Raw genomic sequence first — 22224 nt, forward strand, 5'->3', positions numbered from 1 at the left:
TTTTAAAATCGTAATTCCCATGTAAGACTTAATACATGAAGGTAAACAAGGAGGCAGGTTACTGATCAACAAGGAGAAATATATCATCAGAATATTTTCTCATCACCACTAGAAGTTTTGCATGGTAAGAGGAATTAATTTAACCCTTCGTATGCTGTAAGCGGAATATTCCGCCGAGTAAATCTAACTCAAAACGTTCTAAGCGGAATAGATCGCGGAATCCCCTGACAACGCAATATATTTACGTTAGTTCTACAAATTGCCGCCAGAATGCTTGAGAGTGAATATTTGGTGATCTAATATTACGCAATGTGAAGCGTGACTCATCAAAACAGCTGGGACCAATCACAACGGAAGCTTTTGTTTGCTTTGTCAGTCCGCGCCATCGCCAGTGAGCAAGCTGTACGCTCTAAGCAGAAATACTCGCGCGTGACAGTCAGCTGCCGGCGGCCGCTATGTACTGTTGTTTATTGTTTATAACCTGCTATACTGCTTTAGCTGTCTATTATGCGAGGTTATCCATATTGATAATGTGATAAACTATACATCTATGTAAAACATGTGAGGCCAAGCCTGCCCTCCACCCAGATGAGTGTTTTGAGATTTACCACACACAAGTCCAATAGTGTGCCTTTTTTATTTTAGTACCATTTTGTGTTTTTTATATATTTTATATTTTTCATGGATTTGTTCCCTTCATTATCTACTAATGTTGTAAAAATAATATGAATTACTGTTGTGCTAACTTTTGCTACTTTCAGAAATGTTTATTGGACTTTATATATTGCGTGTATATTTACATGTATATGATGTACTCATATGTAAATAAAATAAAAGCAATACAAAAACTATCATGTGTTTTCAGCAGTTGCAAGACCAATAAACCTAAAAAAATATATAACTTTAAAAAAAAATTTAAAAATTATTATTTTTTTTTTTTTATTGAGCACTAGAGCAACTTTATACAAATTGCTTTCAGCGTACGAAGGGTTAATAATGATTTGGTTATTTTACTAAAGGGCAGCCTGTCAAATTGTAAACCTAAATTTAACTAATAATTCCGGGTGTTACAAATTTATTGTTTGCTGTAAAAAAAATACATATTACTAATATTATAACCTTCTTACTTCATTCATAGCTTGACATGTATTTAAGTAAATAAATAACAATATATATTTTTATTAAGTAGGATTTTAAAATTGATTATAAAGAGTAAATTAATTTCTCCTATATTAAATCCAACTTATAATCGCCTTTAAATTGTATCTGCTAAAAATGTGTGATAATAAATGTTATAAAAATCAAAACTTTTACATAGGGCTTAAGAAATGAATACTCTCTGATGGCTGAGATCACACCGATGTCAGCTGCAATCTAGTAGTAGTGGCAGTTGTTTGCAAACGTCGCGTCTGCATGCTGCAGTCGGTTGTGATCGACCAGCTTGTGCTTGCACATGTGAACCACTTTATTTGTCATTAAATCGTGCCAGGACCGATCGCAGTGAGCCACCACGATTAGACTGGTGCAATAGTTGCTTATATTAAACCAGTTCTAAAACCGTCTTAGATTAAGTCTCAGTGACAACGTATGTTGACATATTTATTTGTAAGTTGTGAAGATTTTCATGGTTTGTAAATTAAATTTACGGCTTATTAAAGGTTTTTTCATGATGGATGATTAATCATGGTTTCATGGTTAGGTAGGGACTCTGTTGTAAAGGAGAGAAAGGGTACTTACCAATTACTTCAATTTCTTTCGTTTGATCACGTACGGATGAATCCACACTGGATTGTGTTGGCTGTAAAATAACAAGTAATGATTAAATTATTCATAATTTTTTTAAGTTAGAATACTAAAACATGTCATTACTATAATAAAAACTGAAATGCATAGGCTAACTGACTCCCTCAAGGACAAGATACAAAGTATTGGACACTGTCCAGTGAGTTAGAAATGTAATGTCTGGATTATAGTGGTAATTGAACTCTAAAAATTATTATACACTAAACTGAATTGTTTGACTCTGTGAAGGACAAATTACAAAGTATTTTGGACTGCTCAGTAAGCTAGAAATGTGACGTTAGAATTATAAGTCCTCAAGCTCTGAAAAATGTCCTGTATTCCTATTTTTTATTTTAAGGGCATTTAAAAGATAAAATATAACCAATATCCACATGTAGAAATCCACTAAATTCAAGACTAAAACATATTATATTATATGCCTTTACAATAGTTAATTTTCTTTAAATAAAAAAAAAAAATCCTAATACAGTATTTTTATTTTTGTTCATAAAGTAAAAGGAAATCCATTGGGCAAAATGTAATTTTTTTATTAAATAAAAGTGAACTGCCACATTACAATATTGGGAAAATTAAAAATATGAATGTATTAAATAAAATAATTGTGAAAGATCTAATAAACAATTAGACCATACTCTTAGTACGCTTCAACATGGGAATCAAATCTGTTAGAAGCTCAAAATAAAATGTATTTAACACAATGCCATTACAAGCACTTATCTTCAATATTTTACACTTTGCTATATAGATACAATGTTCCACAAATAGGGTTACAAGTTACTATTAAAACCTTTACTAATAACTGTTTATTACTATTTACGTACTAACTTACATTCAGAATGATTTTGATTATCTGTATTCTGCAAGTGACTGTAGTTATGTAATACTTGAAATAAACAAAATGTGAAAAATCTTGAGTAACATAATGTAAGCAACAAACAGAAGACACAATGTTCTACCAATGTAATCATCTGTTTAGTAAAAGAATCAGGTCAATAAAACAATAAAAATGTAGCAATATTAGAAGAATACTGTCACACGAAAATATGTGATGACGTTCATGTGGAACTACTTCATCGTGTTGAAATTGTAGATTGAGATTGTCACATGAAATCACTCTGAAGGATTAATGAACAGTTGTACACTGAACCAGTACCTGTATTGTGTGATGATACTTTGCGTGTCCTTTTCCTGATTTTGTTCCTGAGTTTCATGTACATGTTGAGTGTATAACTTTTCTGTTACAAAGCGGAATGACTCTGGCTTGGTCATTAGCATGTTTTTCTTGATTTGTTAAAAGTTTGACATATACTTACTCGCTTGACTGACACTACCGTACTAAAATGTAATTAGTTTAAAATTACTACTATAATCAACAAGGACAAGAGCACTACACAAAGAAACAACAAAGAGTGCATTAGCAACACATCTCCTGAGATTAAATTTTATTCTTACCTCGCCATCACTGCATTTTGAGCTGGATAATCGTTTTTCTCTTCGCCTCTGGAGGTGACAGTGGTCCATTACATTTGCGTCCCAAGTGGCCAATGAGGTACTCCAAAGATGAGAACCGTTCTGAGCAGATTGGACAGAAGAGGTTGTTCCTCAGACCTCGAAGATGAAAGAATAAGGTCTGCTGATCCTCAAAAGGCTGATCGCAACACAATGGACAGTACACTGGGATCATCTTAGATTGATCCAATATTCTAGAACAAATGTAACATTTCATTTATTAACCCTTACAGAAGAATTACCAGACTTTATTCAAAACCACTGCTATGATCACAACATGCTTAAAACTATTAAAAAAAAAATTGTAGCACATAAATATTTGGAAACCAAGATCCAATATACCAGTAAACTGTAACAGGTTGTGTTGTGAACGATCAATACATTTCTCTGTTAAATCTGAAACGGATAAATGTGAAAGTTTGCTCATATGAAAGTTGGCCATGATTTACTAGTTGAGAAGCAGATAGTGAGGCTTATCTTACATATTATACAGATTTGTGAAGAAGGATGGTAATGCTCAGATCAATGGTAAATTGGACTTAGTGGTGCTCTTTGAATGGTGATTGAATCTTGATTGGGTGATCGTCCCATAAGAGTTTTTCACAAGTCTTTACAAGTAGTGTGTACGTGACTCAACCTTTAAAATGTAAATGACCTGTAACTACACAATGTGGTAAATTTTAATTTTTTTGTACTGGTACTGATTCTTTGTATCGCTAAATTGTTTCCTTCAAAATCCTTCCAACTTCAAAAACAAGTACTTTAAACCAAGAATTGTAGAAACCTAGAAATACTTTTGTATCATACATAAAGGTTAACACCACTAAATTATTTTCTAATTGCGTTGTAACACTAATAAACATTCCTATAGTGCAGAAAATTTCAGTTGGTTATTAATAATAAAAAAAAAACTGTCTTTGGTTCAGAAAACAATGTTTTTCATTCATATGACATGTTAATTTGGATAAAGCAAAGTTTTATGTAAACGTAAAATAATTAGGTTAAACGATTCAAAACTGAGTCCACATTTTATAATATGCCCACAAAATCTATTGAAGAAATAAATTTAGTACTACTTTACTAAATTAAAATATTTACCAAAAACAAAACTAAAATGAAAATGTTAATACTTTAGAGTTATAAAACAAATTGTGAATAGCATAATATTCAGGTAAAATAACACTAAAACAAACTATGAGTTATTTAAGAAAGCAAGTAGGACATAGGTTCAATAATGAAATTCCCTTAAGGTCAAGTAATATTTGTTTATCTATATATATAAAAATGAATGTTTGTGTGTTTGTCCTTTATGGAATCGTGAACTATTTGACCGATCATTATGAAAATTTGTATGTACATGTATTTTTCCATGGAGAAGGTTTATATTGTATGCCCATTGTGTAACTTGCAGTGCTGCGAACATAAAAGTTTTGAAAGCGCCTGCAAGTTATTAACTGCAATCACGACACAGTTACGTATATTAAGTAGCCAAAAACTATTTGAAGGCGCTAAGATGGTGTACATTTGTCTTAAAAATAAATTATTTATTGAACTTAAAACTTGAATAGAAGACCACTTTATCACTTTATAATAAAGTACATGTATGGATACAAATATAAAAACATATACTTTTGACAGATTTTCCTGATCGTGGCAACAAGGCCAAATCTATATCGGTGTTGTAAACATAATTCGCTTGAACCAGAAGTGTTCATACACGGGCAAAGCTTACGAAGAGCGTGCGAAGCTGCGGGAAACAGCTAGTCCTATACATGCACAGGGTGTTCCATTATCTTATGACCATAAGTCAACCTTGGACTGCAAGTATAATAAACAGCCACCACCACAAATGAATGCCAGTCTTTAAAAAAGGAAGCAAGCAAAACATTTCAAACTACCGTCCCATATCTCTGTTATCTAATATATCCAAGATTTTTGAAAAAGCCATCTATAATAGATTAGTAGAATACTTAGAAATTAATCAAATGTTGAATATTGCCCAGCATGGATTTCGTGCAAACAAATCAGTAATTACAGCGGCCACCTCATTCTTGGAGTCAGTAATTGAATCAATCGATAAGGGGGAGAAGACAGTAGGAATTTTTATGGACCTGTCTAAAGCGTTTGATAGCGTTAAGCATGATGTACTTCTTGATAAGTTACAAAAAATGGGTGTTACAAAAACGTCATTCAAGCTCTTTGAATCCTATTTATCAAACAGAAAACAATTTGTAGAATTATCATACATTCAAAATAACAAAAAAAAATAAAATTCATTCAGATTTGCAGTTAATAAAATTTGGAGTACCGCAAGGGAGTATATTGGGTCCAATCCTGTTCTTATGTTACATAAATGATATGCCACAAATAATAAACAATAATAAAAAACCAATACTTAACCTTATTTGCTGATGACTCAAATTTAAAATTTTCTGCAAAAACTCTTCAAGAACTAGAGCGGAATATAGCACAAAAAATTGGCATTAGTTAACCAATTCCTAAAAACAAATAATCTGACTTTAAATATTGAAAAGACTAAATTTGTTGCCTTTGCTACAAAACAGAATGGAAATACTGACAAACCAAGGGTACTATATAATACGGATTTAGTTGAAGAAGTAAATACAACAAATTTTCTAGGGCTGAAAATTGATAAGTTCCTTAGTTGGGACGACCATGTAAAACATGTAATAAGTAAAGTTAACTCAGGAATTTATGCACTTAGACAAATGAGATATCTATGTAATCACCAAATGTTAAAATCAGTCTATCATGCACATGTTCAGTCAGTCTCACATATACTTTGGAATAAGTCTATATGGTTCAACATCAAAAAAAAACTTAAATAAACTACTTAAGCTACAGAAAAAAGGGATTCGTATTATGTTAAGTCTGAAAAATAATGATTCTGTGAAGGAATATTTTACAAAATTAGAACTTATGACTGTATATGGAATGTACATATATGAAACAATCTTAATTGTAAAAACTGATTCAAGTGTAATTAATGACATACACCCTCACAACACCAGATGGAAAAATACTATAATAACAGAGCACCATCGACTTGAGTTATATAAAAAGAAACCAAATCACATTGGAAAAGTATTTTTAAGGCGTTTGCATGAAAATATTCTAAAGGAAATTGATATTAATATTTTTAAAGCCAAATTAAAAAAGTATATTATAAGCCTTAGTTTATACTCGTTGGAGGAATTCATGTCATTAAAAAGACCAAACTAGCAAATATTTTTAGTAATAAGATTGGCCATATGTATGATGGCATTTTGACACTATTCTTGTACACTTGATGTATTCAAATGAATAAAGATATTTGATTGATTGATTGATTGAATCAGGGTACAAAATTATCGATTTGAAATATCTCAACTATGGAATACCAAAACTTTCTTATAGTTATTACTTATTACCGGTTGTTTTTAACATATTAAATTGTTCAAATTGAAGTAGGTTCAACATTTAAGTTTCAGTAGTTTAGATAATCATGAATATTGATTCACTGATCATTAAAAACTGGTGATTGCCACTTATTACACTGCAGCCAAACTTTGTACAATATATCTGACGGTGCTGTGAGCACTCGACCAATTCTATGGTGCTATGAGCAGTCTCTACTTGGTGGTATCGCATAGCGCCACAACTCCTATTGGTTCAAATTTATTAAATAAGAACCTTGGAGGGGAACACTTAATGGAGGGGAAATATTGTTAAAAAAATTGTTTGTGTGAGTGGCCAAACGAAGAATTGTGTCGTGACTAGAGATGGGCTATATAGTACATACATGTAACCATTACTCAGTGATACTGAGTACAAATACTGGTTACACATACTGGACCCTTGAAATCAGTATTTCCATACTGTTCATGTTTTAAATACTATATACTCTAAATCAGTATTTCATATTTGTAACGCTTAAAATACTGAGTATTTCCCCTAATAAACACATAATTTTGTAAATGCTTTGATGTAATTAACCCTTTTACTGCCGACGTCCGACATATCGGACGTCGGTGCCGGACGTCCGATATGTCGGACGTCTGTTTTTTTTATTGTTACTGGCCACTGTTATGTTCAAATGCCGAAATATTCGGTATTTTGGTTGTTTAGGAGGAAAGGATAATGAAAGAAACCATTTGAAGAACTTTGGATTTCTATTTTCGTCGTCTTTGACTAGAATTGACGAACTACCTAGACAGCTGTCAAAACCAGATGATCGGGTTAGATTACTGAAATCTTCGTTCATTGTTGTTGTTTACAATGTTATCGAAAGTTTTTTGAAGTGTTACTTTTGTTGATCAAGGATAAAATGAGTAAAAGAGTTACATCTAACTCTCCTGTGAGTGAGGGAACAATAATTAACAGTCTAATCGATGGTGGTGTACAAGTGCAAGACGAACTGAGTGACAATTTCCTTCAGAATTTGTCAGATTCAGATGCCGAGAACGATTCTGATATTAGTGTTAGGGCTATTGATGACAATCAAAGTGATGTGGATGACACTGATGACGATCCTGACTTAATCTTACCATCAGATAATGAGGAGTTATTAGATAGTGAGGGCACAGATAAGTTTACCTTAAACTTCCACTGGTAGGCCTAGAGGAGGCCTACCAGTTTTGGGAAAATCCTCATAGTGCAGCTATGTTTCAAGGTAGCACCTTCAAATTTGGTATATGTTCCAAGCAATTGCTCTAGTTTATAATGATATCATGCTCAAAATTTTAGTATAATTTTAAAAATAAATTATCAGATGCCAAACACAATTTTTATTTTTTTATTTATTTTTTATTTACATAATTTTTAAAATTGAATAATGAGTTTGTTTCAAATTAAAATTTCTTTTTATTATTTAAAAAACAGCATTTAAATACGAGTAAATAAAGTAAAAATTCATGCAAATCTAATGAAAAATAAAAAAGATACAGCATTTTTTGTAAATGAATGCACAACAGCGATTTTCCCCCTTGGCAATTTTGACTGGTACGATAAAAAAATGGCCGGCAGTAAAAGGGTTAATAGTATTGCAGTCCTACCCATGACCATTCTCAGAATAGTTTGATCTCACGATTTGGTGACATACATTGCCCAGCTCAATCACCACATTTATCGGTTTGTAATGTTTTCCTATGGGGCTACTTGAAGTTCAAGATTTTTCAAACTCGTCCGTAAAATTTGCATGAACTGAAGCAAAGGATTACAGATGAACTAAAGTATAGGATTACAGAGGAAGTCAGGAAGTTCCTCATGAATTGCAGGATCAAGTGTTTGGCGGCTTTTTGAGCCATTTTGAGGAATGTCAGCGGGCTCAAGGTTATCATTGAAAGGACTTTGTTTTCAAAACATTAGTTTAACAAAGTAAAATTGCATAGTTACACCCATGTATGTATGTTATTTAGCAGTACAATTTAAAAGTATTACATTTCTGATATAAAACAAATGTGAATGTCTCATTACATCACCCTGTATTACGGTTTTCAATTTCATTCAAATATTATGATTATGATATAGAGATTGTCTTGTTATTCCTCCTCTAGATAATTTCTTAGATTAAAATATACTGGAAATATTATATTATTTATGATCCTATCTTACTTAGTTTTCCCTCTTTGTATATTTGTTCTTGGAAAAAACATAGCTTAAAAAATATTTGTTGTGATGTAATTCGGCTTGAATATTTTATCGTAAGAAATTGTTGCTTAGGTGATAAATTACAAAATCGAGTTAGAAATATACTATATAATATGTCTTAAACAAATCTTTGTCTAAAGTAACAAATCAAACGGAAACCGATTAAATCCATTACATTAATAAACACTTTGGATAGTATTATGTTTTTAGTGTTTCTATTTTGATAAAGACAATTATCTGGTACAAGCTATCATATCTTTTCTTATGTGTTCTTATGATTCTCGATCTACAACTCTTATTTGTGGGCCTAATTCTACACAATGGAATATATTTTGACAGTTTTAAACTACATAAAATATAATAAACGTAATAAATGTAGGCCTATGTTCTATGAACCCGTAAATTAAGGAAATAAATATATACATATAATGTTTAAGCTACTACACCCAGAAATGGACCGCTAGCAGGTGGACTGAATGTCAGAAATAGGGTGAAATGAGAATTAATAAATATTTTTGGCTTTTCTCTTGTTTTTTGTCTTATCTTGTAGTTAAGTACACTTGTTTTATCTATCAAATTACGTGTTCTGCACAGATCTTTATCATGAATATTACAAGTATTGTTACGGTATGATATTTCTAAATACTAAATTAGCGATTATTGTTAATATTACTATTTACTAATATAGGTTCAGGTCTAGTACACTAAATAGGTATCTGAACGCTAGGACATTAAACAATATTCTCCTTCAAGTACGCATGTTATTCATGGAAAATTTTTAGAAAATCTGATATTAAAAAAGGTATAGGTACATTATTTGTTTTAACTAAAACCAAAAGGTATTCACATAGCCTACACGTAGTTCAAAATAGCATGCTAACAATAATCATGCATATGTAAGAGTATTTAAACTAATTTTAAAGCGATTAAAATTCAATAAACAACATGCAAAATCATGATGACACAAAGCTGATGCGTACAGAAATAAAAAATTACAATAATTTGGTGTTAATTAATACTTTGTTCTCCTATTATTTAGATAACAATGCCAATCTATTTTTAAACTTTATTAATAAAGAAATACACACAGAAATTAATTTACACAAACGTGATTCTTTTCAGGATTACCACGTAATAGGTTTTAAAATATCGATTCAAACAAATAGAAACAACTTTGTCTGGTTATTACGAGAATTATAACTTTGGAGGTTGATACACGGAAGGTGGGTTACCCTTCCAGCGAGTACTTCCTCACTCTCCAGCATGTTGGCACTATGGCGCTGTGAGCATTGATCCGATTATTTATTAGGTTGTGTTGGCGCTGTGAGCACTTGGCCAATTCTGTGGTGCTGAGATTAGGCACTACTACTGTGAGCAAAATCACGTGAGCAAAATCACGTGGCGCTGTGAGATTAAGCACTATGAGCCACCATCGTGACTGCGGCCATATTGATGGCGACGAACGAAAAATATTACTTGAGGTAGTACTTCTTATCACTAAAAAATTCAAATTCTACAGGATATGATCACAAATTTCTTCGGCCATAACTCCGAGCTAGGAAACACAAGTTGAAAAAGCAAACAAATATTGTAAATTCTCCTAATCATAACTTCCTAATATCTTAAAAGAACATTAGTTTCACTTTTAGTGCCCTACAACTTAACTTTGTTCAGGACGATTGCAATAGGTTAATAAACCTGAATCTCTTTACCAGTGTGGATGTTTTTTTTTAAAGTAATACAGACGAATTAACCAAACATTTTACAAACAAATACATGACGTTCAATAAAACAAACAATAATTTCATAAATTAGAAAAACTGACAAAACAATAACTCCCTAATTTTGTAATTACATACAACCTACTTACAAATCACCTGGTAACTTTTGATCATATCAAAAATAATATTTTCCTCACTTAAAAACAAAACATGATTACACAACGAACTCATAATCTCACTTTTAAAAACACTTAAAAATCAATTAAAAAATGAATGAATCAATTTCCTAATATTTTAATTGATTACGTAATCCACACTCCAAATTGTGCACAATTTTCCGAAATAAATTACTGTATTAGAGTTAAAACGTACAGTAGTTGAGTAATGGACATCATAGTTATTAACAAGGCAGTAAAGACAAAAAAAGAAAATAACATTAAAGTAAACTCTGAAAAATACCTACTCTAACAACTTATAAATTATACAAGAAAATAACAAGAATAGACTAGATGTAGGCTAGTGCAATATAAATAATATACTTGCGTAGAAACTGCAGTTTGAGCAATTGATATCACTATTCCCTTCTATATCGCGCCAAGATCGACCCCGCGACAGCCACCCTGAAGGTAGGGGGCTTCATGTTAAAAAAGTTTACATCTGGAGATACTTTGCAGCCGATTCTCTGTATCCTAGGTATTGCGATTTTGTCTGAAGAGCGTATGCAGCTGCAGCGTCACGAAAAGCTCCTGAGCCCTAGTTTTTGAAGGCACTCTTAGGTTGATTCTTTCGAGCAGTTTGGGGCAGTCGATGAGAGCATGTAAAAGCTTGTATAGGAACTTGGCATCCTGGGTCTTTCTTCTATCATCAAGGTTAACTATCATCAAATAAATTAAGGAAAGAGCAGTATTTAAATTTATAGTAAGTAAAATAACTACTAGTTACTTAGACAATGGCTACTTCCAATGAACCTATGCCATGATTGAAGTCAAACTTTATTTCTAAACTTAATAATTGTGGTTAACTTACTTTTAATGTTGTGAGCAACTAGTTTTAAGAATAGCCTAGTTTTTGTAAAGAACAAAAATATTCGAGTTCTGATCTGTAAATAGTAAAAACACAAATGAAAGACATGAACAAATATTCAGGGTTACCTTTGTTGAACGCTACAACTTGTAATGTATGTATCTCAATCCTTGAACTGGACCTAGGTTCAAACCTTTTAACATGGATGTCACATGGAAAGATTAAGTTGCAAAATTGCAGAAACTAAACAAAATTGTGTAAACAATTTACGAATGGAAAAATGAAACCATTCCTATGCTATACTTCCCATCCTTATCCTAAAACGCGATTCTAAGGTTAGTTTGACGTTCATCTTCAATACAACACAGTTTCGTCAGACAGAACAGAATTATCTACAAACAACAAAAATACCACATAGTATAATCTGTGAAAGGCGCCAAAATGACGTCATTGGAAAGACTCTTCACCCAGCTGATAAAATGACACAAGTGGGAGTTTTTCTTTCAAGTAATCCTCAATTTTTTTTTAAAAGAACACACTCACACATACGGGTACAACAGAGATTAGTTTTTTCTTAAACATCTCTTTCTTTTTACATATTTGAAATTTGTAATTTTAGTAAAAAAAAAAATAAAAAATTATGGTTGCCTGTAAAGTCGGTTTTACGGGCGAAGATTTTACGTGACAACGTCTTTTTCTCGGTAGAATATTTATTGATATGAATATTATTAAATTGCACAATAGGAACAAGGAATTGAATGAAAATAAGAATTGCACAAATTTTAACTATAGAAATATATTTTGTTTACTAAAACATTGTACATAATTTGAAATTAATTAAAATTTGTTATTGTAAATGGTAAAGTTGAATAAAACATTTACTAAAATTGGAATTTGAAATTCTTGCTAAACACAGTTAAATTCTAACTCCGCGCGTGGTGATTGGTCGGTTTAGTTCGTTTGTTTGGTCGCACTGTTATGACAGGTTCCCGCTACAGTCTCGGCTCTCTAACTGAGAGATCACGGGTTCAAATCCCGGGGAGGTCCAATCAGGCATAGACACGATTAGAGTACTTTGCAAATAAATACCAGTGTAATAAATCAGAGTACTTTGCTAATAAATATCAGTGTAATAATAAACCAGTGTACATCGAAGCCAGCATAGCTTAAAGCTGAGGCTTAAAAGAGAAAAAAAAAAAAAAAAAAAAAAAAAAAAAAAAAAATATGACAGGTTAGAGGTTATAATTTGTTATTTTAAATGTTTGACTAGCAAATACGCGCTGTTTCTTCTCAATCGACTGAATTACGATTGATTGCAGAGTGATTTAAACTAATAATTTACTTAACACTATCAACATTTGTCAATAGTATGACAACTTTTGTGTCAATCTAACAATTAATCAATCAATCATAATTTACGATAATGAAATATCAGTGTACAATTATTTACCTTTATTGTTGTAGTTGTTGTAAATGACGAATCTAAGCACTCCACATTTTCACGAATAAACATGGTTATCTGCTTTATCCCGTGCGGCGGACCCACAGTTATCTGCTTTATCCCGTGCGGATCCCGTGCGGCGGACTGGACGGGCATCGTAACGTTACCGGGCGTTACACTTTTTCATGAGTGACTCCGAGCCGCAACCTAATTTAAGACGTTGTCACGTCAAAAAAAAAAATACAAACTGTGCTTTAAAATCCAAAATTACAACTTTTATAGTTAATACAGTTTATTGATTAAAACTTTATTGTTTTAATACTTTACTTGTTGGCCGTAACTACATGTTGCTAGACATGTATGTTGGACTCCGAGTAAATGTGGCCATAAACACCAAGTAAAATATACTTAACCCCGTATAAACCTTGTAATACTGTGTGTAGTACAGACCTTACAATTTACTCTTGATTTTTTAAATCGCTCTAAATATTAAATATAAAAGTCAATACAGGCTCTAAATTAAAAAAAATTACAAAATTAGTTGTAGAGTTAGAGGAGTTTTAGTACTAAAACCACTAAGAAAATTACCAAACCTTTTATTTTATAAAAAAATGTAGAAAAAGAACAAAATAACATTAACTTTACAATAAAAAGGTGTAATTGTTTTTAATAACTACCAATCAAGCACAATTATTAAAATATCTGCAAAACTCTCAGCTTGTCGTAAGCGTTATACATTTAGAAGGTGATAACAAGTAGTATTTAACTATTAACCAGCAACCTATTTTGGTTCACTTTACAGACAGCCACAGGCTATAAACACTTAAAAAGGCCCATAACACATGTTATGTGCAAGTAAGCCCTGATCTATGTAAAAAAGGAGTAGGGCCGAATAAAAAAGTTTAAACGGTTTTAGCCAGCAGTTAATAATAGATACAGTTTAGGAACTAAACTTTTACTAAGGTTATTTTAGTAAAAGAAAACCGTCTAACTTAAATAATACAGTTGTAACACAACTCTTATTCTTCATCAGTTCTTAAACAGACTTTGTAGAGAATACAGCTGTGTCTCTATCACAGAAACAGCTAACTTAGGAGCTGTGGATTTTTTAAAACCAATTAGCCTAACTACTTATAGCAAGTATTTTTTTATTATAAAAGAACCTAACACTTTTAAGGTATTTTTTGAACAAAAATACACCAACAACTAATTGCGTATGAGGTATCCTAGCTAGTTGCTTGTCCTCTTTAGTCTTCATTGTCTAAACGACCATCATTACCTGCTTTAGCTGGGAAAAAATTCCAGAACTCTAACTTGTTTTCTGGGACAATGTTATTCTTACAGGTGACAAGCTTCTCCAAAATCCCGTCTTTTCGCTTGCTGGAAATTTCTCGACAGCTCTGAACTCCACTAGGGAACATTTGTTTTTTATTTAGAAAGTCAAACACCTTCCATTATGCACCTGCCTTCATGTCTACTTTGTATACAAGGGTGTTCTCCCTACAAATGGATTTTACATGAACTAGGCCTTTTATTTAACGCCTGCGATCTTTTTTTCTCGTTTAAGACAAGTCTTTTCACTCATAAAAATCTTCTAGCTTAATTTCAAGGACAATTAGTTTGTTGTACTTTTCTCAATGGCAGTTTTGAAATTGTAAACTTTCTTCATTTTGTGCAATGACTTTCCAGCTCTTGGTGGAAGGAATCAAGACATAAATGTGTGGTGACTAAAAATATTTTATTTCAATAGACTGGGCAGAATTTGTTGTTTACACAATAAACCTAGAACGTAAGCAATATCAAACTTATGTTATGGCCGGTGCAGTTATCCATCCTAAGTTTTAGTGTCTAAGCATATCTGGCTTCTCTTATAAAAACTTGTAGATTGCACAGTTGATTTTTTGCACCTTAAGGCTTCATGCCATAAACGAGCTCTTATTTTTGCCCTTTTTCTAACAAGAGATACGAAACTCGTTTTTCACGGACATTACCCCTGTGAATACTACCGATTTAAAAATGTCGCAACTTGGCAATGTAATAACTTAATCTGCAGAATATATAATTTTAACATTTCCCCAGACCTTTTATATATCTTGTTTGTTTTATATATCTCGTTCAATTTCACACACCCGTTCAATGTAACATAGATAAAACTTACAGTCTTCCCAGTCCTACTGGAGGTTGTTTTTTGTATGAACATAACAGAAATATGTTCACAATTTTCACATTGTTTATTTCCTTACTTTACAAAAGCAATATTTATTTTAGAAATCTCGGACCAATAGAGTTCTTACAGGAACACACAACTTCCCGATGTTTTTTTTAATTATCTTGTATTTGGAGGATAGTTAGATCACTGGACATGGTTCAATATGATTCATTATTATGGAATTGTCAAGTTTTTGTTGACTGACTGTACGCCTATTTTATTTGCCACATACTAGTTTAACTAAGAGTTTTACCAGTTTGTACATACATTTTGTAGAACTTTGTCATTTGACTTTGAAATCCCTAAAGTAATTTAAATAGGTCTTGCAAAAGATAACCTCTACATCTCTGAAAAGATACTCATAAGTTCCAGACCTTCGAGAGTTTCCAACTACAGTTTTTATCTTCGCTTCATTTTTTGTTAATAAATCCAAACACAAATACTCTTTGTTCTTCGTGTCCACAATACCAATATTGGTTATTCATACTTACACGCATCTCTTCTGACACGTTTTCTCAACACATTAGTTTATATTTTGTTGTAAAAATGCTTTTTAACAGCATGCTCTTCTTTTAAAACAATCATTAAATTTTTCTGTCACAAGTTTTAAACACGTATATTTTTCTTTTTCTGGAATCCCTTCTTTGGTGTTAACATTAACTGCTTGCAAATATCTTGTTTCCACTAACATTTACATTTTCTTCTATTACCTAGGAAGAAACTTCGGCAGCCTCTTCTTCTACATTAGGCATGTCCAGTACAACTACAGTCTCAAGTACCGGAACCTCTTATATTAGACAATAGACAACATTCTTTATTAATAAATCTTAGAGATCAGAATGGTGTCGCAATACATTAAGATTTTCAATTTGTTTTAAAGTTAACAGATACATCTGGTAAATAAGTAGTTCCTATATATAAGTTTAAATCTTCTAATTGATAGGTTTTACAGTCAAGTACTTATTAACGACAATTTTCTTCTTCACTCCTCCAGTTTTAGAACTCATCCAGCTAATAAAATGGCCGTTCTGTAAGCCAACGTGTCAAGGTTGACTTCAGTCATTTACCTTGCAGTGCTTTTGAGTTCTTCAGGAAGAAGGTTAGAAAGTATCCTGCCTGCATAAGAAGGTGTCTTCTCAAAGAGTGAAGTGTGGTGTAGTGGAAGGTGGAAGTTTGATGCATGGCGGGTGTATGAGTGAATCTTGTGGCCTCGTACTGGTTGTTCTCTGTCTGCATGGATGATGACTTCTCTGATATACAAGCCAATAATTTTTATCACACACTGGCGACAGAATGCACTCATACAGCTCTTTCTTGGATCGAGGTTTGACATTATCCTGACTGCTCTTTTTTGTAGTAGTAAGATTTTTCGTAAGTTTCCTGCTGTTGTACCACCCCAGATTACTAGACCGTATCTTAGATGGGACTCAAATAATGCGTAGTAGGCGGTTCTTGTAGTTACAGTATCATTGACTTGCATTATCCTTTTTAAGATGTATAAGCACAAGTTCAATTTCTTTGAGAGTTGGTCAATATGATTGTTACAGGATAGATTGTTATCTACAGTAATTCCAAGGAATTTTGTCTGGCTTTCCATTGATACATCAGGTATTCCTGGAGTGTCTTCTTGCCTTCTCCCAAAAGCTAATTGCTTAGATTTTGTTGTATTTACTACTAAGTCATTTTCATGACGATATTGGTAGGCAATATTTAGTGCAATGTAGGAATTAACAGCCAAGTTGTTGGATGATATATCAGACACTAAGAGTGTAGTGTCATCTGCGTACATCAGAGGAGTACAGTGTCTGCCTAAGTACTGTTTCATGTCATTTGTCAGGAGGATAAAAAGACTGGCCCCAGGACAGAACACTGGGGTACACCTCTGTTAATAGGCAGAGGGTCTGATCTTGTTGTTTGTAAGAAGCCTTTTTGAGTATTTTGGATCACATCAGTCTTGTTTGACCGTTCCTATAACTCATAACTGTGCAAGTTTGCTTGTGACCAGACTTTTTCTTCCAGATTGTCAATAATGAATTCGGCAAGTCGAATAATGGCTGTTGTTGTGGACCTCCCTTTCATTAACCCGTGTTGGTCTTCTGTTAAAATGTTGTGTAATTCACAGTGGCTCATTAATCTTTTGAAGACTATTTTCTCTATGATTTTAGAAAAGGTCGGAAGCAAAAATATAGGTTTATAACTGTGCGCTTCTGTATGGCTCCCGCTTTTAAACTTAGGATATACAAAGTAAAGTGTCTCTTTACTTTGTTTGAGAGCAGATCCAAAGTGTCCTTGAACAAGAGACAGGTTTGTTATTTTAACTAGAGGTTGACTTACCGTTTTGCTACAGTGTTTTTAGATAAAATTTCATCCAGTCCTGCAGATGTTTTAGGTTTGAGGCTTTTGATTATTGCTTCAATTTCATGTTCATTAGTGGGGCTTAGGTAGCTTAGATCGTGATTTGTGGTCTGTGGTTGAACCATAGTCTGTTGTTTTGTATTTGGCTCAGTGCTAATGGTATATTATGTTACATTTGTAAAAAAATTTATTGAAGTGATTAGATACTGCACAGAGTTTGGTGATAGTTTTACCTTCTATGTTTAGTGTTGGTTAGGATGATTCTAAGCATGTATCTTTCCTCTAACTATTTATTACTTCCCACAGGGCTTTTGATTTATTTTCAGTATTAGCAATGTAATTTGCTGATGCTTGGCGCCTGTTTGTTTTAAGCCTGATATATAGTCTTACTTTGCTTTAAATGTGTTGCCTGTTCATCAGCATATATATATAGGTGTTTGTGCATATCAGCATATAAGACCTCTTCCTTGGTCTTACGGTCTTCCGGGGGCATACTGTATTCATACTCATAACAATAGTTGATAAGAAATTGTTGGAGGCAGTTTCTACTGAGTCATCATGATAAACGTTTTCCCATTCTTCTTGTTCCAACTGGGTCTTGAGTATATTAAGGGTTTCTGGTTTTGTATTCTGCGTATTGCACTCGTATGAGGAGATAATTTTAATTTATACTTAATTTCACATAGTTTGGTAGTGTGGTCAGAAATTCCAGCATGAATTACAGTTGAAGTTATTTGTTCCTCGTCTAGGTTTGTGTAGATGAAGTCTATTGATGAAGCAGATGTAGGTGTGACTCGTGTTGGAGGGAGTGGTAATCTTTTGATGTTGTGACTGCTTAAGGTGTCATTTAGCATTTGGTTATCCTTGTTCATTTTCAATCTATTAACATTTATATCTCCCATTACAAGAATTGAATGGTTCTCTGCTCTGGTGTCCTCAATTGTTGCTGAAAGAAAACTTAGTGCTTCCTCAAGCTGTCCAGCTGGGGTTTTGTATACACCAAGAGTATATATTTGTGTTTCCCCTGACACTATTTTATTCATTGCCATCTCACATATAAGTACTTTATTACTTCCTACATTTACTTGCTGTAAAAATGTTCCAAATTCGGTTCTAACATAGATATAAACGCCTCCTTTTTACGTTTTTCTCGTCTAAAGTGCGTTTTAAGGCAATAGTTTGGTAACATGGTGTTTTCTATTTACTCCTTTTTCAGCCCATGTTCACTGAGGATGATAATGTCCAGGTAGGTTTCCTCTTAAAAAAAGTGGTCCAGTCTCTTTGTTTTATTACTAATTTCTTGAATATTTTGATGAAGGATGGTGAGTTTGTTTGGAAGCATTTTGTTAGTTGTCATGGGGTTTCCGGTTCCTCTGGACGGGATTATATACAATTGTGGTTTATTTGTTCAAGTGGAGGTTGGTCTAAATTAAATATGCATCGTTTCCCTCTTTCTTCTTTACTGGACTAGTTAGCTTAGTAATCTGGTCTTGTGTTGTATCATCAGGTGAGCAGTGAAGCAGGGAGGGTTGGTGGAGCAGCAGCTGTGGCAGTCGTACTGGTGTTAGTGAGTGAGTAGCTGTAGTGTTCTTTCATATGTTCCATATAGAAGGTTATGTTATTGTTATAAAAGTCATTGTAATTTTCATCAGTTCTCTTGACTTTATCGTTGAGGGGAGGGCTTTTGATTTGTATGTACTTCTTTGTCACTAATGTTTCTTCCATCAGAGGTATGGGCAGTTTTGTGTACAGGTTTGGCTGATTCCTGCTGTCAAATTTTTTGAATTGGTCATCAATTGGCCGTGATGTCAATTATGAGAGCAGTTTTTCTGACGGGGTTGGCTGTCTTCTCCACTAAACGGTATTTTTGGTTGTGTCATCAATGCCATCCCTCCAGATTTCAGGAGTTTTAAAGGATGAAGAGGATTCTGTAAATTATTTAAAACATCAGTGGTATTCTGTACATCATTTGCTTCTACAAGTTTGTTAGATGTAAATGCTACTCAGGATTTCGCCATTTGCATAGATGTAGTAAATTGATTTTTCCTTAGCTTTGTTGAGGTTTTGGGACTTAAGTGATCCACAGTATTTTTACATGGCATTCTTTTAGCAGCAGGTGTAATTGGAGTCGATGCTGGCTTTATTGTTTTATTTTTAAGTTGTTCTTGAAATTTTTATCATTAAATGTTCCATATTGACTTGACGACTTTTCAGTTTTGTCAACTTAAGGAGAATAGGTCCTTTGGGCATCATATTACAGGACTCTGACATGTCTGTTTGTATTCCACTACTTTTTGAACTTTACTTCCGATCAACTTCATTGTTACAATTAATGTTCATTTGTTTAATATTTCTTTTAGCTTTTTAATCTCTCATGACTTGAGATAAGACGTTCCTTTTTCCTGTATTGTTCCTCAAAGGTTTTAATAAGTTCTGATTGGAACTGTTTCTCCTTTATGAGCTGATGTTCAACTTGTTGTAATGTACTAGTTAAAGCCATATTTCTGTTGATGAAAGCTTCTTTTTCACTTTCAAGTTCTTCAATTTTTATTTCAAATTTAGTTTCACCATTTTTTTAAGTCTGTGATCTGTCGTGCTAGGTGAGCGTTTTTAAGAACCACATTATTTAGTTCTTCTTTTAACTTTCCATTTTCAATTAGCAAGACACTTCCTACCTCAGCAGCTAAAGCGAGTGATGTTTCCAGGTCATCTTCTTTTAAGTTTAAAATTTTTGATTCAATAGCATCAGCTGTTTCTTGTGGCAGAGGAATTTGTTCCTCAACTGAAACTAATCTTTTCAAGGAAGAGCAAGTTCCATTGCCTGAAATATTAATATCGCTAGTGACTTCCTTGACTAAAGAGTCTGATTGGCTTGTATCACTTTCATATTTTGTACTTTCGAGATCTAAGTGTAGGGCCAATTCCTGTAAGCTTTGGGAACCAGATTAATATCAAACTCTTATATCGGTTTTTTGGCATCTAAGTGTTGGCAATGCAATAATTTATTATCTTTGGATGTGGTGTTGGGGCTTTTTGTCTATTTTTACAGTTACTGCATTTTCATACAGTAATTTCTTTGTCAGTCCATTTCTTAAGAGTTTTCTCAGGTATTTATTGGAAACCTGCGTGGTACCACTTATTACAATGTCCAGTGCATTTTATTCATTTTATTCCTGAGAACTTAACCCCTACTGTACATGAGCCACAAGGATATTTTGTTGGCATTTTAAATATAATTGAATTTAGTAGATCGATTTAGTTGAGTCAGTATTTTAAATATATCTATGTATGGTTCCTATTGTCTATCTATGAAGGTTGAATAAATCTATTTAATTTAATTATAGCCAAGTGTTTTGTCAATAAGCAGTACTATAGCTGGTTCTATTACTGTGAATCAATGCTCATGCGGCTTCTGGGTCAGTGCCCTAGTCACAGGTGGCCAAGCAATAACGTGGAACTTGATTATCTGTTTGGATGCAAGTGACTTATAAGCCAGTTTTAAGGCAATTTTTATACGTGACACTGATTTGAATTTTTGTTGAAGTGAGTTGTTTGACTCAATAACTTAAATTATTAATTATATTTTAAAATTTGAATTATATCCAATGGTGAACATTATGTCAGTATTACATTGATTTAAGGTAACCAATAGCCATGTCAATATGTAGTGTACTAAAAGCAAGTATACTGCTAGCAGTACAGCTGTGTGTGTCTCAGGTCAGTGGTGCAGTGTCAGCAGGTAGCGGTTAATGCTCCTGTCTGTCTGCCGTATGGCTGCCAGCTGTACTAATGGAAAATTGTGTGTTGGATTTACTAGTCAGAGTAATCTTAGCTTGTTTGCAGTAATACAATACACCAGCTGTTGGGTGAAGTGGATCAGCAAGTACAGTGCACTGTTGGCACTGTCATCAATTTACTGACCCAACTGTGACTGATTTACTGATGTTACTTGTACAGAGTTAATTATCTGTGAGATTGTATTGTGGTTTTGTCAAGAAGAATAATCTATACAAGCACTCTCACGAGTGAGATGGTAGTATACAGCAATGTTGACTAGTGTATGAGGACAGTTTTGGGACTGCAGACTCAGCAGCAGCGGGTTACTGCTCCCAGTCCGAGTTGACAAACTAACAACTGTCACAGGTGGTTTGAGTTGGTGACTCTCGGCACTTGTGAGTTGGCTAATTCTTGTGACGTCACTTGTTGGTCATTTAGGCTAATTCGAATTATAAATTAGACTTGTCAGTTTTTATCAAAAACTTAGACTACTATGAACTTTTTTGAATGAGTTAATAATTTACTTAGTGAATTTTTGAGAAGTTATTTATAAAAACGATAAATAAGTTATTAATATGCTGCAATTGTAATGTAGGTCAGCATTTACTTATCTTGAGTTTTTGTTGTAAATTTAAGTTCCTTGGTGGAGTTTAATCGGTGAGTAGACTTACGGTTTTCCAGTTAAGGCTTGTGCACAAGTTTAGTAATTGTAACGTGTCTATAGTAGGGTTATCTTC

General features: G+C 33.1%; 1 protein-coding gene across 2 annotated transcripts in view; it reads right to left on the minus strand.

Moving 5' to 3' along the window:
- LOC124362890 overlaps positions 1-12113 on the minus strand; it is a 46687-nt gene extending 34574 nt beyond the window's left edge. For both annotated transcript variants that reach the window (XM_046817765.1, XM_046817764.1), the window contains exons 1-3: positions 11834-12113; positions 3256-3506; positions 1738-1798 (exon numbers count right to left, since the gene is read on the minus strand). In XM_046817765.1, the coding sequence (XP_046673721.1) occupies positions 1738-1798; positions 3256-3324 (130 nt within the window). In that variant the 5' untranslated portion in view covers positions 3325-3506; positions 11834-12113. The remainder of the gene's footprint in view (positions 1-1737; positions 1799-3255; positions 3507-11833) is intronic.
- Between the last annotated feature and the right edge of the window lie 10111 nt (positions 12114-22224).

This window comes from Homalodisca vitripennis, chromosome 5 (genome assembly GCF_021130785.1).
Source record: "Homalodisca vitripennis isolate AUS2020 chromosome 5, UT_GWSS_2.1, whole genome shotgun sequence".
NCBI classification, from domain to species: domain Eukaryota; kingdom Metazoa; phylum Arthropoda; class Insecta; order Hemiptera; family Cicadellidae; genus Homalodisca; species Homalodisca vitripennis.